The 21,516-nt window shown below is 36.9% G+C and overlaps 1 protein-coding gene across 2 annotated transcripts in view; it reads right to left on the reverse strand.

The window, feature by feature from the left end:
* LOC145979324 (putative phosphatidate phosphatase) overlaps nt 1-21,516 on the reverse strand; it is a 126,581-nt gene that overhangs the window by 30,824 nt on the left and 74,241 nt on the right. For both annotated transcript variants that reach the window (XM_083112173.1, XM_083112174.1), the window contains exon 4: nt 4,405-4,462. In XM_083112173.1, coding sequence (XP_082968299.1) covers nt 4,405-4,462 — 58 coding nt within the window. The remainder of the gene's footprint in view (nt 1-4,404; nt 4,463-21,516) is intronic.

The raw sequence follows: 21,516 nt of genomic DNA on the forward strand, positions 1-21,516 counted from the left end.
CCATTGATATGAAGGTGGGTGGATCTCAGAGCCGCGCAGAAACAGGAAAACTGCCCCGGGGTTCGAACCCGAGTCTTCAGCGTGGTAGTGAGGTGCTCTATCAACATTTAAAAAACATCAGTTTTATTTTATGTATTAACTATTCATTATAATATGTTGAACTTAAACACAAGTAATATGCAGCATTTACTGACACAAGTTTAACTTGCAACTCTTAAGTTCCAGCAAGCACTATATGTAAATAATTCGCATACATAGGTTTTTATTCCATATGTCATATTGTATTGCATACTCGTGACATAATTTTATAAAAGTACATTCATTACATTTTTCATTATACCCATACTCAAAAAATGTGGCTATTGACCACTGCACTGATCTTTGCTTGGTCTGTGGGAAGTATGTGAACCCTGGCTTTAATTTATATAGTCGACTGTTGCATTTTTTGGCAAACGGCAATTACTACTGATGCATTTCTGTAAACGTAACCAAGCCTCTTTCATTTTGTCGCACTGGGTTAACTTATGAGAATATCTCTCTCTTGACATTTTGTACACAAACCGTCCTCACGCAACTGAGCTACCGCGGCTTATAGAAAATCTAGGAGGGGAAATTATTTTTCCTGGTTGGAAAATAAATTAAAGGCTGGGAAAGAAAATATACAGAGAGGGGAAATTTCCCTTCATCCCCTTTCAGTCTTGTAGTAAACGCACGCACATCTCCCTCAGCATTCACATTAAATGTTTTGTGTGGCATATTCCTAATTCTTGCCTTGTTTCTGTTTGAGGAAAATTCCACGCGAGCTGGAACGCTTTAAACTCCTCCCATAGTGAAACGGCAGCCTATCCAGGAAGGGCAACGAGATTCGACTTTCGTGGCAGAGAAACTGCGAAGCTTACATCCTAAAGAAGAGTGAATCAAGAATCTGAAGATATATTTGTTCCGATGTGCAAATGAACTTGTCATGTGGAGATTATGTGTTTGAAATTACAAATAATGTCATATATATTTTCTTTCAATAATTATGCGAGGGTAATTCCAAAACAGAAGACCCTGAGTACGTGATCCGGAGCCCATGCAAACCTAAACGAACATTTGCATCTTTACTCCTCAGCATTTAGTGAATGTTGACAACTGAGATGTGTGTTTTAAGTCCACTTTATGATCAGATAGGCTAATCGGGACTTTACGTACGGTTTAATGCGGGTTCCCAACATCTGGGCTTTGTACTTTCTCTGGGAATTAAACCCCGGGTCACGTGATTTCAAGGCGACAGTAGCCGTCTCACTCTGACGCGTAGAGTATTTAGTATTCAATTATTGTAGCATTGATACGGATTACAGGAGAGAATTGAGCAGATGTCACTTGTCAAAACACAGTGACGTTGTGGCGACGGTGGGGGGGGGGGGGGATCTCTGGTTCCCGCAATGTTCTCTATGCGCTCTTGTAATATTGTATAATCCCAGAAATACAACAAATAGTGTCGCTTGTGTGGGAAAAAAAATAGATTTACAAAATAGACGTGGGTCAACAATGACAATTCAAAGCAAAATTCTTGAAGCGAGAACTGAATACCTAGATCCACTTTTGCTTGCTTTCCTGTCCGTGAACTTAGTATGTATGTCAACAATCATAGCTAAATATATTGTAAGAGCCACATCACAAATAACTTTACGACTGAGTGTTCATTATTATTTTTAAATATGTGTTCAGGTGGTCGAATGGATTCTAATTAATATATAAGAAGACGATGTCTATGATAATAATCAGGGGTGTAGTGGCTCGACCAGAGGGGCCCGGGCAGCTTACCCTCCTCCCAAACGTACCTGATTGTAGATTGCCATCGACAAGGAAAAGAAACTTATACCTTTAAACGCCGTTTGTCGTCAACTTGTAGGGTGTAAATTGTCCACGGTTGCTCCCCCAGTCTAACTTTTATTGCCACACAATAAACAATCAAAGTTGATAATTCATGAACCAATAACATTCACTTGACGTATTTTAAATGTAACTTTTCACCAAATGTTTTCAAAGTGTCCCCAATTTCCTCATCGTCTGTTATGTGTTATATGCTATTTTAGATATTTAGCTATACTGTGACAAACAGTGGCCTGCGGTGACATTTTCCGTTGGGGAAGCAGATCCCAAAAAATTAAGAAAACCAAGAATTCATTGCTTCTACATGGTACATTATACTGAAAAAAATTAACACTCTACCTGATACTGTTTCCTTAATGTCTCCAAGAGGAAAGATGAATGTCCTGGCGCAGTTGTTCATTTCTTCGAATTTCAGTTGGTCTGTTGTCAAACGTATTTAATGCAACAGACGATCGCGAATAATTTAAACAATTTTCAAGAATTTCACACATTGCAATATTCACAAATTCACTTTGGCACCATGTACTTCTTTCTGTAGTAAATAGTAAACAATGCCAACACTAAAGTTTTTGAAGCAAACAAATAGAAATTCACCCACCCGAAAAACAGTAACTTTTCACCTCGCAAACAGCTTGAAAAAAGTGTGACCGCTGCCAGCGAGTTTTGCCAACTCTATTTCGCGGATCTGTCCATGGACATGTTAGCTGTCTTAATAGACCGAACGCCCTGAAACGTTTCTCTTCACATAGAATATGCCATCCGTATATCAGCAATAATATTTTTGTGTTTCTCCTGTGTTTTGAAACTTTATAGTTTATTTATGAATATAAATTTTAAACTAGCTTGGCGGATATGCTACATTGCTGACAGTATACAGAACACTTGGACACTTAATCGTGCAGTTCGCAACAACACTGAGGACATCAACAGACTGACACGATGGCACTCTGGCTTTCTTTCAGCCCTAGCCGATTGGGGGGGGGGGGGATGCCTGCACCAACCTACCCTCCCATTGGATCCTCCAAGGTCGCCTGTTGATTTTTCGCGACCTTGGTGGCATTGCAGGCTACAGGCTGGCCAGAGTGTTACGCAGACATTTTGGCAACACGCCAGGAGAGGGTGTTGATGGCCCCATATCGGAAAAGAACGAACTTTGGAGGGTTGAGGCAACACGGAAGAAATAATGAAAAACCAAAAGTTAAAGAAGTAATTTGTAACAGTTATGCTGTGTGCCACTAATGCTGGCCTTTGCACTGGAGTGCACGCGCATGATGACAAAGCAGTTGGTTTATCTTTTAACTGTTAAATACTACACGCATAGAGAACGATACATTTTAAAATGTTTTTTTGACACTTCCCTGACAACCCCTGGTACACATGACTTCCCTTGTTCATAAATTGTTCAATTCCATAAAGTGTACTCTTCAATTTGTAAATTTCGAAATTTTGCACCGGTCCTGCATTCTCGAGGAAAAAAATGTTGCCACGACTTATACCTCGACCCTCGTATATGGCTTATCTATAAATAATGAAGCAGATATCTGTTTGGCATGTTTGAGTAAGTAACGTGGTAAAATAACTTTCCTTATGGCAAAATGTTCAAGCATGATATACTTACAGTTTACCCATGTCTTGAACGAGACCAAGATTCTCGTACGGCTGGACTCGGTCTCGTCTAGATTACACAGAGGTCGTTTCGTTTTCGATCTAGTCTCGTTCTCGAATTGACCTTGTCTTTTCTTTGTGCCATTCCTATACTTGTAAACAATGGCGGCGGTTGGGTACCAAACTATGGGGCAAGGTGCCAAAACTAGGTCCTTTGGTCCTAAGGTTTAGCATAGTGCAGGGACAAAATTGATAAAAAGTGGGAGGGGGCAACTGTTTCCCCTTGCCCTCCTAATCGCCGCCACTGCTTGTGTACAACTATCCTTGTTGTATCAAAAATTTAAACATAATATAATTTTAACAACCAATAGTTAATTGTCAAGTAGTACAGTGGGATCCAGGAGTATTACCGTGAAAATTGTCCATCACCATGTTCATGCACTTCATTTGACCCAACATGAGCTCCAAAAATTAAAAGAAAACTCAAAACAAGCTGTTGACAACTTCTGCACCAGCATACATAAAAATCCATCGCTTAAAAACACACAGCATGTAAGAGATAAATTAATGAAAATAGTCATGTACAATTTGCACGACAATACTAATGGATCCCACTGTACGTCCGCCTATACTCTGGGACCCATGAGTATTATCAAGCAAATTGTCTATCACCAAGTTTATGAGAACTTCAAGAATTCGAACAAAAGGTCAAATATTCTGTTGCCAACCTCTGCATCCGCATAAGTGAAAGTTCATTCCTTAAAAAATAACAGGACACAAGAGAGAAATTAATGAAAGTAGTCATGGATAATTTGCCGACCAATACTTGTGGATCCCACTGTACGCGCTGTACGTTTATGTGAGGCAAGACGTCAATACCATCATTATAACTACGAATGCAAGAACAGTATACATACTCACCGCCAGAAAAGTGAAGGTGTAAAATGCAATCGCAGAATGGCCAGAAGGAAATGATAACCTGAGAAAATGAAGAAAACATGAAAGAGTATCAAACTGAGAACGTAAGTTCGATAATTAATTGATAGATGAGTTTCCCATTTGACTGTATGTTGGGAAAAATGAGCATTGAATATCTTAGAATGGCATTAGCCGTTTCCTGGTTCAAGCAAATTGAACCTCCACCGATCTGAAATAGTTTGGCAAAACCATCAAAGCCTCGTAAAAAGCTCGTGTAAAGCACACGGAACTGGATTTCTAGTAGGAATGCCCTAGTTGGCGCTGAACTAACTTTCTAGGTAGCAATCATGGCCGTCTGGCTGACTGCTTGACTGGTTTGGAGGAATAGGACATGTTGTAATTGCTACTTGCTTTCCTCGACTGGATTCTGTGGAACAGTCAATCAGAGCAAAGTTTCGCCATGTGAAGATAATCTGTGTGTGTGCAAAGGAGCGCTTTTGTCTGTGGTTTCCGAGTGTTACTCCAGCAATGTATAACGTATACAGCATGAAAGGAGCGTTGAGTTACACCATCTATGCTGAGTGCACGGTGGTTACATTTGAAACAACTAAAATATTCTTCCATACGTGTACAGTAAACGTTGTAAAGTATGTATTTCAGCAGCGCCATTGTTTTGTACCTAATAACGTTTAATACCAAACGTTATTCCTCTCGGTTGAATAGTTATCGGCTTTTTAAAATATGTAGTGATACATTGTTTACATCTCACGCGGCCGCCATTACAACTTCCCTCGTATGGGAACAGAAGTCTATCGACAAGTACGCTGATAAGTATCGTGTGAGGCGAAAACTAGCAAATTGGTAGCCAGTCCAGCGCCAACTAGGGCATACGTACTGGAATTCCAGTTCCGTGTGATGCGGACTTAAGTTGCAGATGAAATCCTTAGCGATAACTAAAGACCGGATTTAAAAGGGAAAAATTTACTCTAAAAAGGACCATAAAGGGAAAATTATTGCCAAAAGCAGGGTCTGCAAACCGAATTTGAACTCGAACTGAAACAGTTCGACTTATAGTTCGCCCTCGAACCTGAACTGAAATGTTTCGCTACATTCTGGTGCACCATAACCCTCCGTGTACTTTCAGTTTCAGTTCAGTTCCGGAATAAAACTTCATTGTGAACACTTTTGGTTCGCACCCGAACCTGAACTGAAATGTTTCGCTACATTCTGGTGCACCATAACCCCCCGTGTAAAAAAAAAAAAAGGTAAAGTGTTCCCCTGTGCTTAGCACCACGCCATGAAGGCGTATAGGGGGTGTGGGGGTAACGCCCCACACTTTCTTGATCCGGTCGTGAGTGGGGGTGATGTGATCAGCACCACGCCCCTGAACGCCTTTACCCCCCAGGGTTTCCCCCAGGTACCCATGTTATTCGACGCTGGGTGGGCGCCGGGGCCGCTTCCAACGTTAGAAAAGTTCCCGGATTTGAACCGGCCGGGGATCGAACCCGGGACCTTGAGCATGGTAGTCAGACGCGTTACCGACTGAGCCACCGCGGCCACTTAACCCTCCGTGTACTTTCAGTTTAAGTTTTGTTTCGGAATAAAACTTCGTAGTGAACAATTTGGTATTTTGGGGGCTGCCAGATCCGAATATTTGGAAATAGATAAGATCCGAAATGCCATTAAGGCAGTGTTTCTCTAATTTTTTGCCTGAGAGTCCCCCTTGACATAATTGAATATTTTTGTGTACCCCCTGAATCCTCAATATTTTATATACCTAAAAATTGTATGAAATAAGTGAGAAAAATGACACCAAACACGAACTCATTGCTTCCAATACGCTACATAATAATATGGATACGTAGTTATTACTTCTGAGTGGCAATATGTTTGTAATTCGTATATCTTGGTCGTGTTTGGTGTCATTTTTCATATTTTATAGCCCAGATTTCAATTATAACAAAATAAATGAAATATTGTTACAACATAAAAAAATAACATTGTTGATTCAAATAGCCAGTAGGTGACTCACTAGTCACTACGTCCGTCCGGTCCAGTTTCTATTGCGTCATCACATGTAGGAAGGGAACAGGAAGTATGTATTTTCCAACAGTGCCTTACATCGCATTGCATTCCCGTTCCCAACCAATCACGTGGCCTCCTACCCGACTGCCATGCCATCAAACTGTTTAAACCCAGGTACTATAAATAACCCTGTTCATACAAGATTTAATCAAATCCACATTGGAATCGTGTTTTTCACCACAGCTGCAGCGCAATTCAAGAAACAATTCTCATATCGGCATTGTCCAAGAGTGGTGGTCATTGGTTCTGCGGCCACGAAAGAAGTTTGATCGACACACTGTCGGCTTAAACCACAATACATTTTCTTTCAATAGGGAACTGGGGAAGGCAAGTGCAAGGCGTATTTTTCCCACTTTTCATTGTGGTTACTCTTGAGAGGGCGCATTTTTCCCACTTTTATTGCGAGAGCGCACTTTTCCCGGGCGCATTTTTCCCGACACCGGTGGTTTTGACTGCACCAGCCACCCAGGTAAACGTGGAGCGGTTGTTTTCAAGTGTGAAGTTTGTAATGTCAGATTTGAGGTACAACCTTTCCTCTCCAACACTTGATGATCTCATGGTCTTGCGGACGAATGCTTTATTCCAAAAGCGTTCTGATCAGCACTTGCCAGCCTTAAACCAAGATGAAAATTCTTTCAGTTCCTCTATTAGCTCCAGTAGTGTTTACGAGTTCGTCGAGGAGGAAGGTGAATAGTCATTGTCTTTCATGCTCACATGTTTTCTGTCGTTTTTCATAATTCTCGTTTGGAAAGACATTTAAAAGATTAACATTGTAAGATTTATGTATGACCTAATTTCCTTTTTTATTCAAAATTTAAATAATATCTGTTAAAGTGCAAATACTAGGTTACAAACGAGGAGGAGGAACTCTTACTACAAAATTATGACATGTATCATTTACAATCAACCAAAGTTTGTGAAGCATATTTTTAAGTGCTTTTTCTTTAATCCATGGTTATTTGTAGGTGTGAAAATATCCATCGAGGATAGATGCTTATTGCGTTTTTCATAAATTAACAGTTCATACACTATTTTATTTTAATTTTCTATTTTCAGGAATTCAGAAAACCAAACAAAATTATGTAATTACATACAAAAGAGTAAATGCCATTTTCCATGAATTGGAAAATTTGCTGCCATAGGAAAATCTAACCTGTATTAATCTTATTGATGTAGTTTTGCAGGAAAATGGACACATTAATGAAGCTAGCAACAGCTCACTTAGAATTGTATCTGTTTTATTAACTACAATTTGGTTGCTGTACTGTGATGTCATACGCTACTTTCAGAAATGTATGTTTGATTAACTACAATTTGGTTACTGTAATGTAGATACGTAACTTTTTTTCACAGTTAATTTTCATCCCATTGTTCGATGCCATTTTAAACTGAATCAACTGAGGTAAAAGTGACGCGGCTGATTCATATAAACTTTTCGTTTTCATTTCACAGATAATTACAAAAAAGTACAATTGCCAGTGCAATGTGAGATACAGTTCTTAAATGAAGAAAATGTAAAAGTTACTCAGTATTTTTCTCGATGTCAAACATAGCAAAACGCGCCCAGATCCTTAACATTTGGGTCTGGAAACGGTTTAAGTTCGAGAACTGAAACTGAACTGAAAACTTTCATTCCGGGCCAAACTGGAAGTGAAAGTTCAGACCATCCAATTACAGTTCGGGTAGATATACTCCGGTTTCGTTTCAATTTTAGTTCGAGAACTGAAAATGAATAGAAGGGTTTCATTCCGGGCCGAAGTACATAGAAGTACAACCTCAGATCATTCTAGTTACGGTTCGGATAGATATGCTCCGGTTTCATTCCAGTTTCAGTTCGAGAACTGAAAGTAAACCGAAAGGTTTCATTCCTGACCGAACTGAAACTAAAACCCCAAATCATTCAAGTTGTGGTTCGGACATATATACCCGGTTTCATTCCAGTTTCAGTTCGATAATTGAAAGCGAACCGAAAGGTTTTATTCTGGGCCGAACTGAAACTAAAACCCCAGATCATTTCAGTTACGGTTCGGATAGATATGCTCCGGTTTCATTCCAGTTTCAGTTCGAGAACTGAAAGTAAACCGAAAGGTTTCATTCCTGACCGAACTGAAACTAAAACCCCAAATCATTCAAGTTGTGGTTCGGACATATATACTCCGGTTTCATTCCAGTTTCAGTTCGATAATTGAAAGCGAACCGAAAGGTTTTATTCTGGGCCGAACTGAAACTAAAACCCCAGATCATTTCAGTTACGGTTCGGATAGATATATTCCGGTTTCATTTCAGTTTCAGTTCAAGAACTGAACTTAAACCGAAAGGTTTTATTCCGGGCCGAACTGAAACTATAACCTCAGATCATTCCAGTTACGGTTCGGACATATATATTCCGGTTCCATTCCAATTTCGGTTCGAGAACTGAAAATGAACCGAATGGTTTCATTCCGTGCCGAACTGGACGTACATCATCAGATCATTCCAGTTCTGGTTCGGACATGTATACTCCGGTTTCATTCCAGTTTCAGTTCGAGAACTGAAAGTGAACCGCAAAGAATAGATATTCTTGCTCAAAACGAAGAACGTTATATTTCTATAAGTAAAAAAGTTAAAATTCCAGGAACGAATGAAATCATAGAGATGAGGTTTCTAGATTCTTTTAGATTCCTATCGGCAAGTCTTGATGCTTTAGCAAGTAAACTTACTGACGAACAATGCAATGGTGCAATGCTCGCAGAGACATGCAAAAGCAAACAATATTCACATGTCTGAGAATCAATACGATGCAAATCGACCATCGAATTACATATTTTACGCTGACGTAAATAATCTCTACGGGTTTGCAATGATACAAAAACTTCCATACGGAGGATTCGAGTGGATGGATCCTATTTCAATTGATATTAATCATTTCGATGATCGTGAATTTGGTCTGTTTATTGAGGTGGACATTGAATTTCCAAATAATTTGCATGATATTTTTTCCGATTTACCTCCGGCTCCCGAAATTAAATGTCCACTTGATTCTAATCAAAGCAAGCTTATGTTAACTCTGGAGAGAAAAGAGAGATATGTCGTCCACTACAAGAATATCGAGCTTTTGATTGGGAAGGGTGTTCAGGTAGTAAATGTGAGAAGAATTCTAAAGTTCAAACACTCTCCATAGTTAAAATCTTATATTGAGACCAACACGAGATACAGAACACCTGCCATTTCAGAATTAGATGAAGATTTTTATAAATTAATGAATAATGCCGTTTATGGAAAAACGATGGAGAACGTCAGAAAGCATGTAGACATAAAATTGGTTTCAGATAACAATAAATGTAGAAAATTAGTATCTGATCCTAGATTCAAATCGCTAAAAATTTTCAACGAGAATTTAACACTTTTTAATCTAGATATAAAATTAAAAATTCAGAAAACCTATTTACGTTGGTGCAACAGTTCTCGACTTGTCAAAACTGTACATGTTCGAATTTCATTATAATATTATGAAACCTTTCTATAATGATAAGCTGTCAATTTTGTACATAGACACCGATAGTTCTATTTATGACATACAAACATCTAACCTCTACGAAGATCTTAAACATCCTTCCATGCTTGGGTATTTCGACACTTCTTCCTATCCTCAACCCAACAGATTTGGATTTCCTTCCCACAACAAGAAGGTTCTAGGCAAGTTCAAAGATGAATGTAACGGTGATATTATTGTTGAGTTTGCTGGTTTGCGTTCGAAGATGTATACATTCAGAACAGAGAGCAGCGTCACGAAGAAAGCAAAAGGAACGTGCAAAGATACCGTGGAAAACAAACTAACATTCCAAGATTATATTGATTGCCTTTATTCACAGTCGAGGATACTTCGAGAGGATAATAGAATACAAAGCTCAAACCATGAGATTACAACGAATAAAATAAAAAAAGTAGCCCTGGATCCACACGACGACAAGAGGTGTATTCTCGAGTGTGGAATCCATACTTTGCCTTGGGGGCACCTTAGTTTAGAAGTTAATAATAATTGTACTCAACATATGTGAAAAAAAATAAACCTAACATCAAACCAAAATTTTGAAAATAACAAAAAAATATCTACACGTAGTTTAATTTTTTATATATTATTCTCTCCTATTAAAATTTTTCTATCACTCTTTCATTTTTTACATCATAAATATATGATTTCTCCACAATTAAAATTGCACTGCATGTAGTATTTTCAGGTAGAGTTTCATGAAATTCACATATTAATTTAATATTAGTTCGATCATTTATAACTACCAATTTTCTTTTTGACGCATTGATTAAAAACATTGGTCTGTGAATTATGAACTCATCTGGATTATAATACATGTCTATGTTACCTTCAGTTACTCGTTTAAAAGCACTATAAGCTTCATATAATCTTGTTCTGCAATGTTTAAATTGTAATTTTCACGAGGAAATACTTCATTTCTGCCATTCTTCAGATACACATTTTTAACTTTACAATTATCAAACTGGCTGCAATCCTTTTCCTGATTGTCATCTCTCCATGTCTGAAACAGCACAGCTACGAACTCTAGCATGTCATATTGCAAAGATTGGAACTGATTAGTAAGGTCAAATTCAAACAATTTACCCTCCACTGACCTCTGAATGCATTGATAAGTATAAAATTGAATCGGAATTTGAGGATTTTTCAAAATGTTGGCACCTTAGTTTAGAAGTTAATAATAATTGTACTCAACATATGTGAAAAAAAATAAACCTAACATCAAACCAAAATTTTGAAAATAACAAAAAAATATCTACACGTAGTTTAATTTTTTATATATTATTCTCTCCTATTAAAATTTTTCTATCACTCTTTCATTTTTTACATCATAAATATATGATTTCTCCACAATTAAAATTGCACTGCATGTAGTATTTTCAGGTAGAGTTTCATGAAATTCACATATTAATTTAATATTAGTTCGATCATTTATAACTACCAATTTTCTTTTTGACGCATTGATTAAAAACATTGGTCTGTGAATTATGAACTCATCTGGATTATAATACATGTCTATGTTACCTTCAGTTACTCGTTTAAAAGCACTATAAGCTTCATATAATCTTGTTCTGCAATGTTTAAATTGTAATTTTCACGAGGAAATACTTCATTTCTGCCATTCTTCAGATACACATTTTTAACTTTACAATTATCAAACTGGCTGCAATCCTTTTCCTGATTGTCATCTCTCCATGTCTGAAACAGCACAGCTACGAACTCTAGCATGTCATATTGCAAAGATTGGAACTGATTAGTAAGGTCAAATTCAAACAATTTACCCTCCACTGACCTCTGAATGCATTGATAAGTATAAAATTGAATCGGAATTTGAGGATTTTTCAAAATGTTGGCACCTTAGTTTAGAAGTTAATAATAATTGTACTCAACATATGTGAAAAAAAATAAACCTAACATCAAACCAAAATTTTGAAAATAACAAAAAAATATCTACACGTAGTTTAATTTTTTATATATTATTCTCTCCTATTAAAATTTTTCTATCACTCTTTCATTTTTTACATCATAAATATATGATTTCTCCACAATTAAAATTGCACTGCATGTAGTATTTTCAGGTAGAGTTTCATGAAATTCACATATTAATTTAATATTAGTTCGATCATTTATAACTACCAATTTTCTTTTTGACGCATTGATTAAAAACATTGGTCTGTGAATTATGAACTCATCTGGATTATAATACATGTCTATGTTACCTTCAGTTACTCGTTTAAAAGCACTATAAGCTTCATATAATCTTGTTCTGCAATGTTTAAATTGTAATTTTCACGAGGAAATACTTCATTTCTGCCATTCTTCAGATACACATTTTTATCTTTACAATTATCAAACTGGCTGCAATCCTTTTCCTGATTGTCATCTCTCCATGTCTGAAACAGCACAGCTACGAACTCTAGCATGTCATATTGCAAAGATTGGAACTGATTAGTAAGGTCAAATTCAAACAATTTACCCTCCACTGACCTCTGAATGCATTGATAAGTATAAAATTGAATCGGAATTTGAGGATTTTTCAAAATGTTGGCTTTGTATTTGAGAGCATAATTTGATTCATATTCAACTATAGTCATTCGCAACTCCATAGATTGGATCACACATTTCCCAGCTTCTGGTAAACTAGCCTCATTAGCTGTTCCATCTGCATTCAAAGTTTTGTATCTCATGATGGCATTATCATCATTGGGTGCTCTGCGAAATATGACAAACCACCTTTCCACATAATTTCTTTATAATCAGAGAAAAATCCAAATAGCAATCTCATGGGGAACAGTACTCTGTGATTTTTTGCTTGAATTTTTGTTCCAGCCTCAAACCCACCAACTTTATAATATGCACTCAATGATTTGGACAGTTTTAATGTCCCCACTGTAGTGGATGTAATTCCAGGACAATCAATCCTGTCTATGACTGTACCATGCTTTCTGACTTCAATTTGAGAAAATAAGAATGGAACAAAATTATCTATAAGTTTTATATTAGCAGTAGCTGGATATTCTTCACCACTACTTTGTTTTACAATATCAAATTTTACCTAGGTATATACAGATCAGATCTATGTGGATGAATGAATCCGTCTCTCACCGTGATGTCATACTGTATCTCTTTGTTGGGCTGATTCAAATTTGCAAATGTCCTCCTGTTTGGAGGGAAGGACTGTAATTCATAACTCTCAATATTTTCCATCTTGGTATTTATTTATATTTTTTAAATATTAATTTCTATTATCGCAGTGCTATTAGCACCGGCAAAATCGATGATTTCATTTTTCTCATTCGTAATTGTTATTTCTATGTAATTAACTTTATCAATAGAAACAGGGAAATAGACTGGTGGGATTGGGGAATAGAAGATAGGTTCCATAAATTCCGAATTCGGTTTAAATGTAGCAATGATACCTGTCTCCTTGTGACTACCAATCGAATTTTCTTCTGCTTTGATAATCATGCATTTGGCAATGTTACAGTGAATATTCAATGTCTCAACAGCTAAGAATTTTGGTATAAATTTACCTATGTGCCTAACACCTGGTTCTAATTTGCTATTGTTCTCAAATCCTAGAAGTTCTCCCATGGTAGATAAGTCCACTGTTTCATTAGTAGTTACAATCTCTATTCTGTGTGTTACAGAATTTTGAGAAAGCAAGACAGTGGTTGGAAGTTCAAATTGTAAAGTAGATAAGTTATGCTGTCCGGGGGGAATAATTATTTTTTCATTACCTACTAATATACAGGGTGTCCCACGAACGGCACAACTGGGAATTAAGAGTGGCGTTACTTTGTAACCGAAACCTGTACATGCATAAGTCATACATTAAATGTTAGCCCTGTCCAAGTAGATATTTTTAAACATAGAAACAACAAACGGGGTGCAGTGTTGTTCATGCAGTGTTGCCAAATGTAAGTGAAAGTGTAAATTTATTTTTCCACAAAGCATGGAAAATTGCATGTCAAACATTCGTGCGGAAATTTGGACGTCAATTTCCACCTTGGGTAGGTGGACTATTTCGCCATCTATAGTTCAGAGAAGAAAACCGATCGTTTTCGCGTATAGCCAATCCTGAAATGCCTCGTAAAAGCGTACCGGTCCAAATGGGTGTTTTAAAAAAATATGAGGTACAGTGGCAACACTGTTAATGTTTGAAGGCAACAAAAGGTGTGTTTAGTGATGGTCTATGACATGGAAATACTGGAAACCGGAAAAAAGAAAATGAAAATTATGGTGAAAAAAGTGTTACTTACCTACTCCTGGCAACCATGCAATGCGCGTAACAGGCAGTGTAGCTTTACAAGAGATGTTGAAAATGACAACCATTTTCCCTGAGGCATTCATCAACACGTTTTATCATGTTGGAAGCAACTTTATGCAAGGTTGATTGGTTTACATTGTTAATGCCTGTGCAAATGTTTATTTTTAGATCATCAAGTGTTCTTGGGTTATTAATGTAAACTGTTTGTTTCAAATAATCCTCTTATCGCATGTATGACTTATGTATGTACAGGTTTCGGTTACAAAGTAACACCACTCTTAATTCCCAGTTGCGCCGTTCGTGGTACACCCTGTAGTATTGTTGTAGGTAGTTACATTTGGTATCAGATACATACTGTAGAATGCTCTCAGAGCTATGGATTTTGGATAAATAATATCATCGTGAAGATGTAGTTTCAAAACCGAAGTCTCGCTGGAGAGATGAAAAATTCCCATATTTAATATATAATATAGCTTTTTGAAAATCTTTTAATTTGATGTTCGGTATTTTTTTTAAAATTCTGAGCATCGTAATGCAAACATGGTCACATATAATTTGATCGAAATCTTGAATACGATCGTCGTTGTAATAAATTTTAACATGCTTCAAGTAACGAATTAATTCTGTGGGGGGTATCCCTCCGAAAGAATCGAAAATAAAAGCATTGTCATTTTGTTTATAATAGCATATCCAGTGAGTACCAACATTTTCGGACTTGTCCAAATTCACCACGCCACATTCTCGAGAGTGAGGACTACCTTTAGGGAAAGAATCAGACAATTTTAAATATTTTAATTAAAGATTCAATGTCTTGGTTCGTGAGTGCTTCTTCTTTTTTTAATTTTCTGAGTGCTCTAGACTTCACACCACTGCCATGGCAAGATTATGACGCTTTTGCTCCTCTAGTTCTGCCTTATTTTTTTTTCGAATCAATCACAGTTTTGGCTATAGCAGCACTACCCCCGGCTAAGCTCCCAACTGCCCCCAATGCAGCCAGGATAGCTGGAATGCTGAATATAAATCCTCCACTGTGTGTTTTCTTTCTTGCATTTTGCAATCGTTTTAATTGTGGCGTACTGAGTAATAATTTCATTCCGTTTCCTTTGGCTATACATTGCCTCTTCTTTTCTTGTTGTTTTTTTAGTTAAAATCGAATTAAGTTTTAAACTTTTAAGATCATGATATGGTATTTGGTATACAACTCCTTTTGGTTTCATGTTTTTGTTGTTATTATTATTATGTTTTAGGGTATTTATATTACAAACCCCACCCTAATTTTTGTTTTGTATTCATAGCAATAGTTGAACCCAGCGCTGTTATTTTTTCACCCAATGATGCATCTCTGCTTGTTAATCTTTCAAAAGCTGCCTCTTCCAGTTTTTGATCAGCCACATGACGATCATTTAGATCTTTGTGTGTGTTGTATGCAATATCATGTTCTTTGCAAGCTGCATCCAGAGGATTAATACCCCTGTCCCCTCTTTCTATTCGTTTCTCAAGTTTTGTATCAGGACTACAATATTGGTAACCAGGTACGTGTAACTCGAACGGAAGTTTATTAATAATATCATTCACTAAACCTCGACCCTCTGATATATTCCAGAATTTAGGAGGTAAAGTATTGATAATTTTAATTAAGTATCCTATACCTTTAGGATCGTTTACAATAAAATTAGCTAATTTGTTACTAATCATGTTTACAATACCCATTTTCTCATTATGGAAATTATTGTTCCCAGCATTTTCCTCCCCTGCTATAACCAGCAACCTATCTATAAGTTTTCTCACATCGTTTACCCATACAAATTGCTTAGGTAGAGTATTGTATTGTTTTATACCACTACCGGTTTTTAGTTGATTCCAGATAGGATTAATCAGATTTTTGTATTTATCCCCGCTGATCGATTTCACACGCTTTTGACTAGCATCGTTATTTTGGTACAAAGCATCAGAGAGTGTCAAAATTTCTGAGTAACTTTGAAACTGTAAAATTTTTTGGTTGTTTTTTGGTAATGGGCTCCCATAGCCCTACGGTACCAGGATATCTGAACCAGCTGTTTCTCCCACCCAAATTAATTTTTATGTTATCCCCTTCGAATGTAACTTTAGACTTGCCAATTTTCCATACTACGCCTTCATTTCCCTCCATAGTTGGATACAAACCAAATACTTCATCTTTTTCGAATTTTCCAGTACTCACGTAATCCCTTGCCAGGGGACCCAACTCGATTTTCTCTGATTCTTCTATAGCTGCTTTAGCAGATGGTTCCTTAAGTACCAGAGGAGTGTGGATACTAGGTAATGGCGTAGGAGGGAAACTGCATAATGTTTAGCAGTAAGAGGTACCAATTCAATGATGAGGTTTTTATTTTGTTCTGTCACACTCTTAATCTCTTCACCAAGACCACTGATTGCATCGATAATAGGTTGACGCTTGTGTTGTTCGTAAAAACCTCGATTATCTGATTTCCAATCTTTGAAACGTTTGGACAAGTACTCTCGTAATTTCGAATTATCTTCTATTTTATGTTTCGTCATATTTATTTATTTTTGATTAATGGTTGTTTTATATCGTTTCAACGTTTAAAAAGTAGTTGATTTTATTTCTAAACTTACCATTGTTAGGTTTTCGAGTCATGTCGATAGTGACAAACAAATCCAAAATCGTCGCTGTTCCAACAAGATGAACAGAATTTTGAAAATTAGTTGTAATTTAAGTCTCCTCCCACATAATCATCGTATACACGTTTCAAATTAGTATGATCTTGACGAAACAAACAGATTAAGTTTGTATTATCTCGTAGTAATTGTTTGGGAATTTTGGAATAAGTTTGAGCTAAATAAAAGCAGTATATTTCTTTGTGACGACCCTGTGTAAAAAAAATTCTAATTTCATTCTGATTTTCCAGAATAACATCATCGAATACCACAACAGAATTTTTCAAACATGGGTCGAGAGGTTTTATTGTTGATGCAAATGTATCTATGCCCAGTCCCTCGTTCAGATTCATGAGTTGTTGGTATTTCGGTTGTTGTAAACTTTTTGATAATACATACAAGTGTCTATTTTTCCAATCTAGCCAGTTGGGGGCAAGCAAGAAATTATCAACCAGCAAAGTGGTTTTTCCACAACCTGATGGGCCTGCAATGAGGCATCTTATGTTATCAGGTAACAACTCTCCATTTTTTTTATTAGTTTCCACTACATCTGGTAAACGCTGTAATACATTCCATGTTGGTGTCAAAGAATCACCTGGTTTGCTTCTATCCAACTTTTGTCTGGCAGACCTAACCATTTCACATACAATTTATTATTTTTCTTCTTCAATATTTTCTCGATTAGATACGGGTGTTTGAAAAAGAACTCCCTAGTTTTAAGTATAAATTTAATAGGGAAAGTAATGAAAACTTACATCAATGAGTACATATCATGAAAGAGGATTCCTTCAAGTTTTGTTCAATGTTAGTACACCTCAACGTGGGATCCATTTGTTGCCCTGCACACGTCGAGACGATATTCCACTTCTCGCCATGTATTCACCAACATTTCAGGTGTAAGTGTCCCAACCGCAGCGACGATTCTTTCCCGTAAATGATTGATGTATCTGATCCTAGCACTGTACACAACATTTTTTATGTGGCCCCAAAAGAAAAAGACCAGTGGGGTTAAGTCTGGGCTTCGTGGTGGCCAAGGTATTGGGCCAGCCCTACCTATCCACCTTCCTGGAAAGCGAGTGTTAAGAACCGCACGCACCTGTTTACTGTAATGAGGTGGGGCGCCAAATTGTTGGAAAAACACAGCCCCTTTTCCGCCTCAATATCGTCCATTTGGGGAAAGACGTACTCTGTCAACATGTCATGGTAAACGTCCCCGTTTATAGTTTTTTCTACAAAAATGAAAGGACCAACCACACGATCTTCCATCAAACCGCACCAGACATTAAGTTTGGGAGAGTCACGTTGATGCTGAATAACTTCATGTGGATGCTCTACCCCCCAAATTCTACAATTATGACGATTCACTGTTCCACTGACATGAAATATAGCCTCGTCAGAAAAGAGAATGTTTGGTAAAAAATTGTCATCATCATCAATTCTGTGTAGAAAGTCAACAGCAAACTCATACCTTTGGATTTTATCAGTAGGTTTCACTTCATGTAACAGTTGCAATTTGTAGGCGCGCAACTTTAGTCTTTTACGAACAACATCATACACTGTACCTTTAGGCACTCCTAATTGTAGACTACGTCTGGCCAATGACTTCTTCGGGCTCCGAACACATGAAACACGGGTCTGTTCAACAACATCTTCGGAAGTTCTCGGTCTACCTGGTGATTTACCTTTTAAAACACTACCGGTTTTCTTGAAAGACTTTAGCCAATGACGGATAGTTTTTGCTGTAGGTGGTTAACCACCATACTGACGTCTAAAATTACGTTGCACTGTTCTAACTGACTCAGTTTTCACAAACCAAATAACACACTGCGCTTTCTGTTGCGCAGTACACATTGTTGCTGAGTTGCTCTGCACTACACGAACGCCGGAACTGAACTGAGGGAACAAAGGAAAAACCACAGCACTGGTGCCGTCTCAAGGTCAAGCAGACCTACCAACTGCAAGGGTGCCAAACTTGGAGAGTTGATGAATCAAACACCACAAACTAGAATAATGTATGTCACTTTGTACAGATTCTAGGACACATTAAAACTAGCGAGTTCTTTTTCAAACACGCTGTATGTATCTCGATATTTTGTTTTACCAAGTTCCTCTTCATAGAATCTCCCTTTCAATATTTTGTTATGATTATCTTTTATTATATATGTATTTCTATTCCCTGGTAAAACTTGAACCACTAAGAATAAGTCCGTACTCCAATTTTTAGTAAAACCCTTCTCGAATAACTGTTTATATTTACTAACCCTTACCTGATCCCCTATTTTAAACTTTGGCTTCTTGGTAGTGTATGTTTACTTTTTACAATAAACATTAGAAATCAATCGTTGCTCATCAGATTTGGTCACCTCAGCAGGTTTCATACGAATAGTACTGTGTACGGTATTGTTGTAATCATGAACTAGCTCGAGTAAAATTTGCACCCACTTATAATTGCCCTGTAGAGTGAATTGTCTCCAGATGCGATTTTTTAATGTTCTGTTGAATCGTTTCACTATACTAGCTTTCAGATCACTGTATGTAGAATAATGTTTAATATTATGTTGTTGCATTAACTTAGCAAATGTAGAATTGTAAAATTCTTTCCCTCTATCTGTCTGTAAATATTTTGGTATCCTTCCCTAACTAAATATCGACTTAAAAGCCTCGGTAACACAAGTACCAGTCTTGTATTTTAAGGGAACAGCCCATGCATATTTGCTAAAGGTATCAATAACTGTAAGCATATATTTGTAACCATGATTTATCTTATCCAAATTATTTAAAGTCACCCTTGGAGGGGCCATCTCGATGAGATCAGCCTGAAACAAATCATTTATACCTTTTGTTACTACACTTAATCGCTTGTAATTGCGACGGGCTGGTTTGTGTAATTCATGAACTATATCTTGTCTTGACATCGAGTTCGAAGTGAGAATATCACATAAAATGTATTGTCCTCAGGGTATAACCGCTTTATGTCAAATACTAGCTTGTCACCAATTTCAATATCAAAAACTGATAATTGTTCTTCGTCATGTACTTTATATTTACTGGTAGACTCATCCCAGTATGCAATAGGTCACTATAGTAAACTGAGGAACTTCAATATGTTTTCCATGTTTTAGAAAACTAAACTTCAGAAATCGTAAACTACCATCAACAAAAAATTCATGTACCTGAGTGTACGGATATAATTTGTAAACATTGCCCGCATTAGCGTACGTCCAGTGCCCTCGAGCATTTAGAACACTTTGTAACCTAACAATTTCCATAGAATAAAATTGACGAATATCTACGTCATCTAGTCTGCTTAATACCGGTTCCAAGTGTTCGTTGATAGTACGAACCAACTCATCGTAGCTAGGTTTGATTTTTACATCAACATACAGTTGTTTATATTTCTCTTTGAGATCGTGAAGTTGAGTAGCAAAACCTGATAAAGCAGATTTTTGACTTGCTTCAAGAGTGGTAATTTGTAACGTAATATTAGAAATAATCTTCTGTAAAATTTCTACAAGTTTCAATTTAGAACTCTGGGTAGCAAGATCGTGTACTTGACTTCTGATTTCTGTAAATAATGCATGTAGTTCGTTAATTATTTGATTGTTGGGGAGACTAGCAACAGTTTCCCTGATTTGCGCAATTTCTGCTTGAATGTTTTTGATATCCTCAGATTTTAAAATTCGATGTACTGCTCTCCTCATAGCTCTGATTTCCTGAGAAGTAGGCAAAGCAGCTACAGTATTCTGAAGTGTGGTAAGAGTTAATTTTATAGCATCGAGTTCTGTTGCATTAGCTGCATTTTTCAAAATTTCTTGCAGTTGTGTTATATCATCCTGCGTAGGTGTAGACTGTTGCAGTGTCTCTAATTTACTCTGAATGTCGTCAATAAGATGATGGAAATGCGATAATTCAGATTCAGTATTCAAGCTTTCAAGCTTTGTAACTTGCTGTTGAACTATAGCTAGAATATCAGTAATGCCAGGCAGTTTCGATTCCAGAGTTTCCGGTACACTTGTTAGGTCATTTCTCATAGTTGCCATAGTATCTTCTATGTGAGCTATGGTACCTTGTATCTTCCCAAAATCTTCGTAACTCTCCAACTGTAATTTGATGCCGGCAACGCTCCGAGCAATAGCATTTAATTCAGAAGATGAAGGTAAATTATTGATAAAATCTTCCAATGTCAGTAGTTTCGATTGAACTTCTGTTATAGCTGTATGCAGTTCATCTGTCTGTAATTCAGATTTGATACTTTGCAATGTAGGAACTTCGAAAGATTGAAACTGTTCTTGCAATTTAGCAATACTAGCATTTACCTGCTCATATTCTTCTTGAGTTTTGATATTCTGGATGATGGTTTGCAGTTCGGTACGAATACTATTTGCCTGGTCATTTAATTGCTGTTTCAGCTGTTCGGTATTCGTTCTCTGGATTTGTCTAAATTTATGAAGTTCTTTTTTCAAGTTGGCAATATTCTCTTCTAAGTTCTGAAGATTATCTATTGAAGCTAAATTAGTATATTTCTCAAGCAAAGATTTGAGTTCTACATCAATTTTTACTATAGGATCAATCA

This window comes from Lepisma saccharinum, chromosome 26, assembly GCF_977018435.1.
Source record: "Lepisma saccharinum chromosome 26, izLepSacc3.1, whole genome shotgun sequence".
NCBI lineage: Eukaryota > Metazoa > Arthropoda > Insecta > Zygentoma > Lepismatidae > Lepisma > Lepisma saccharinum.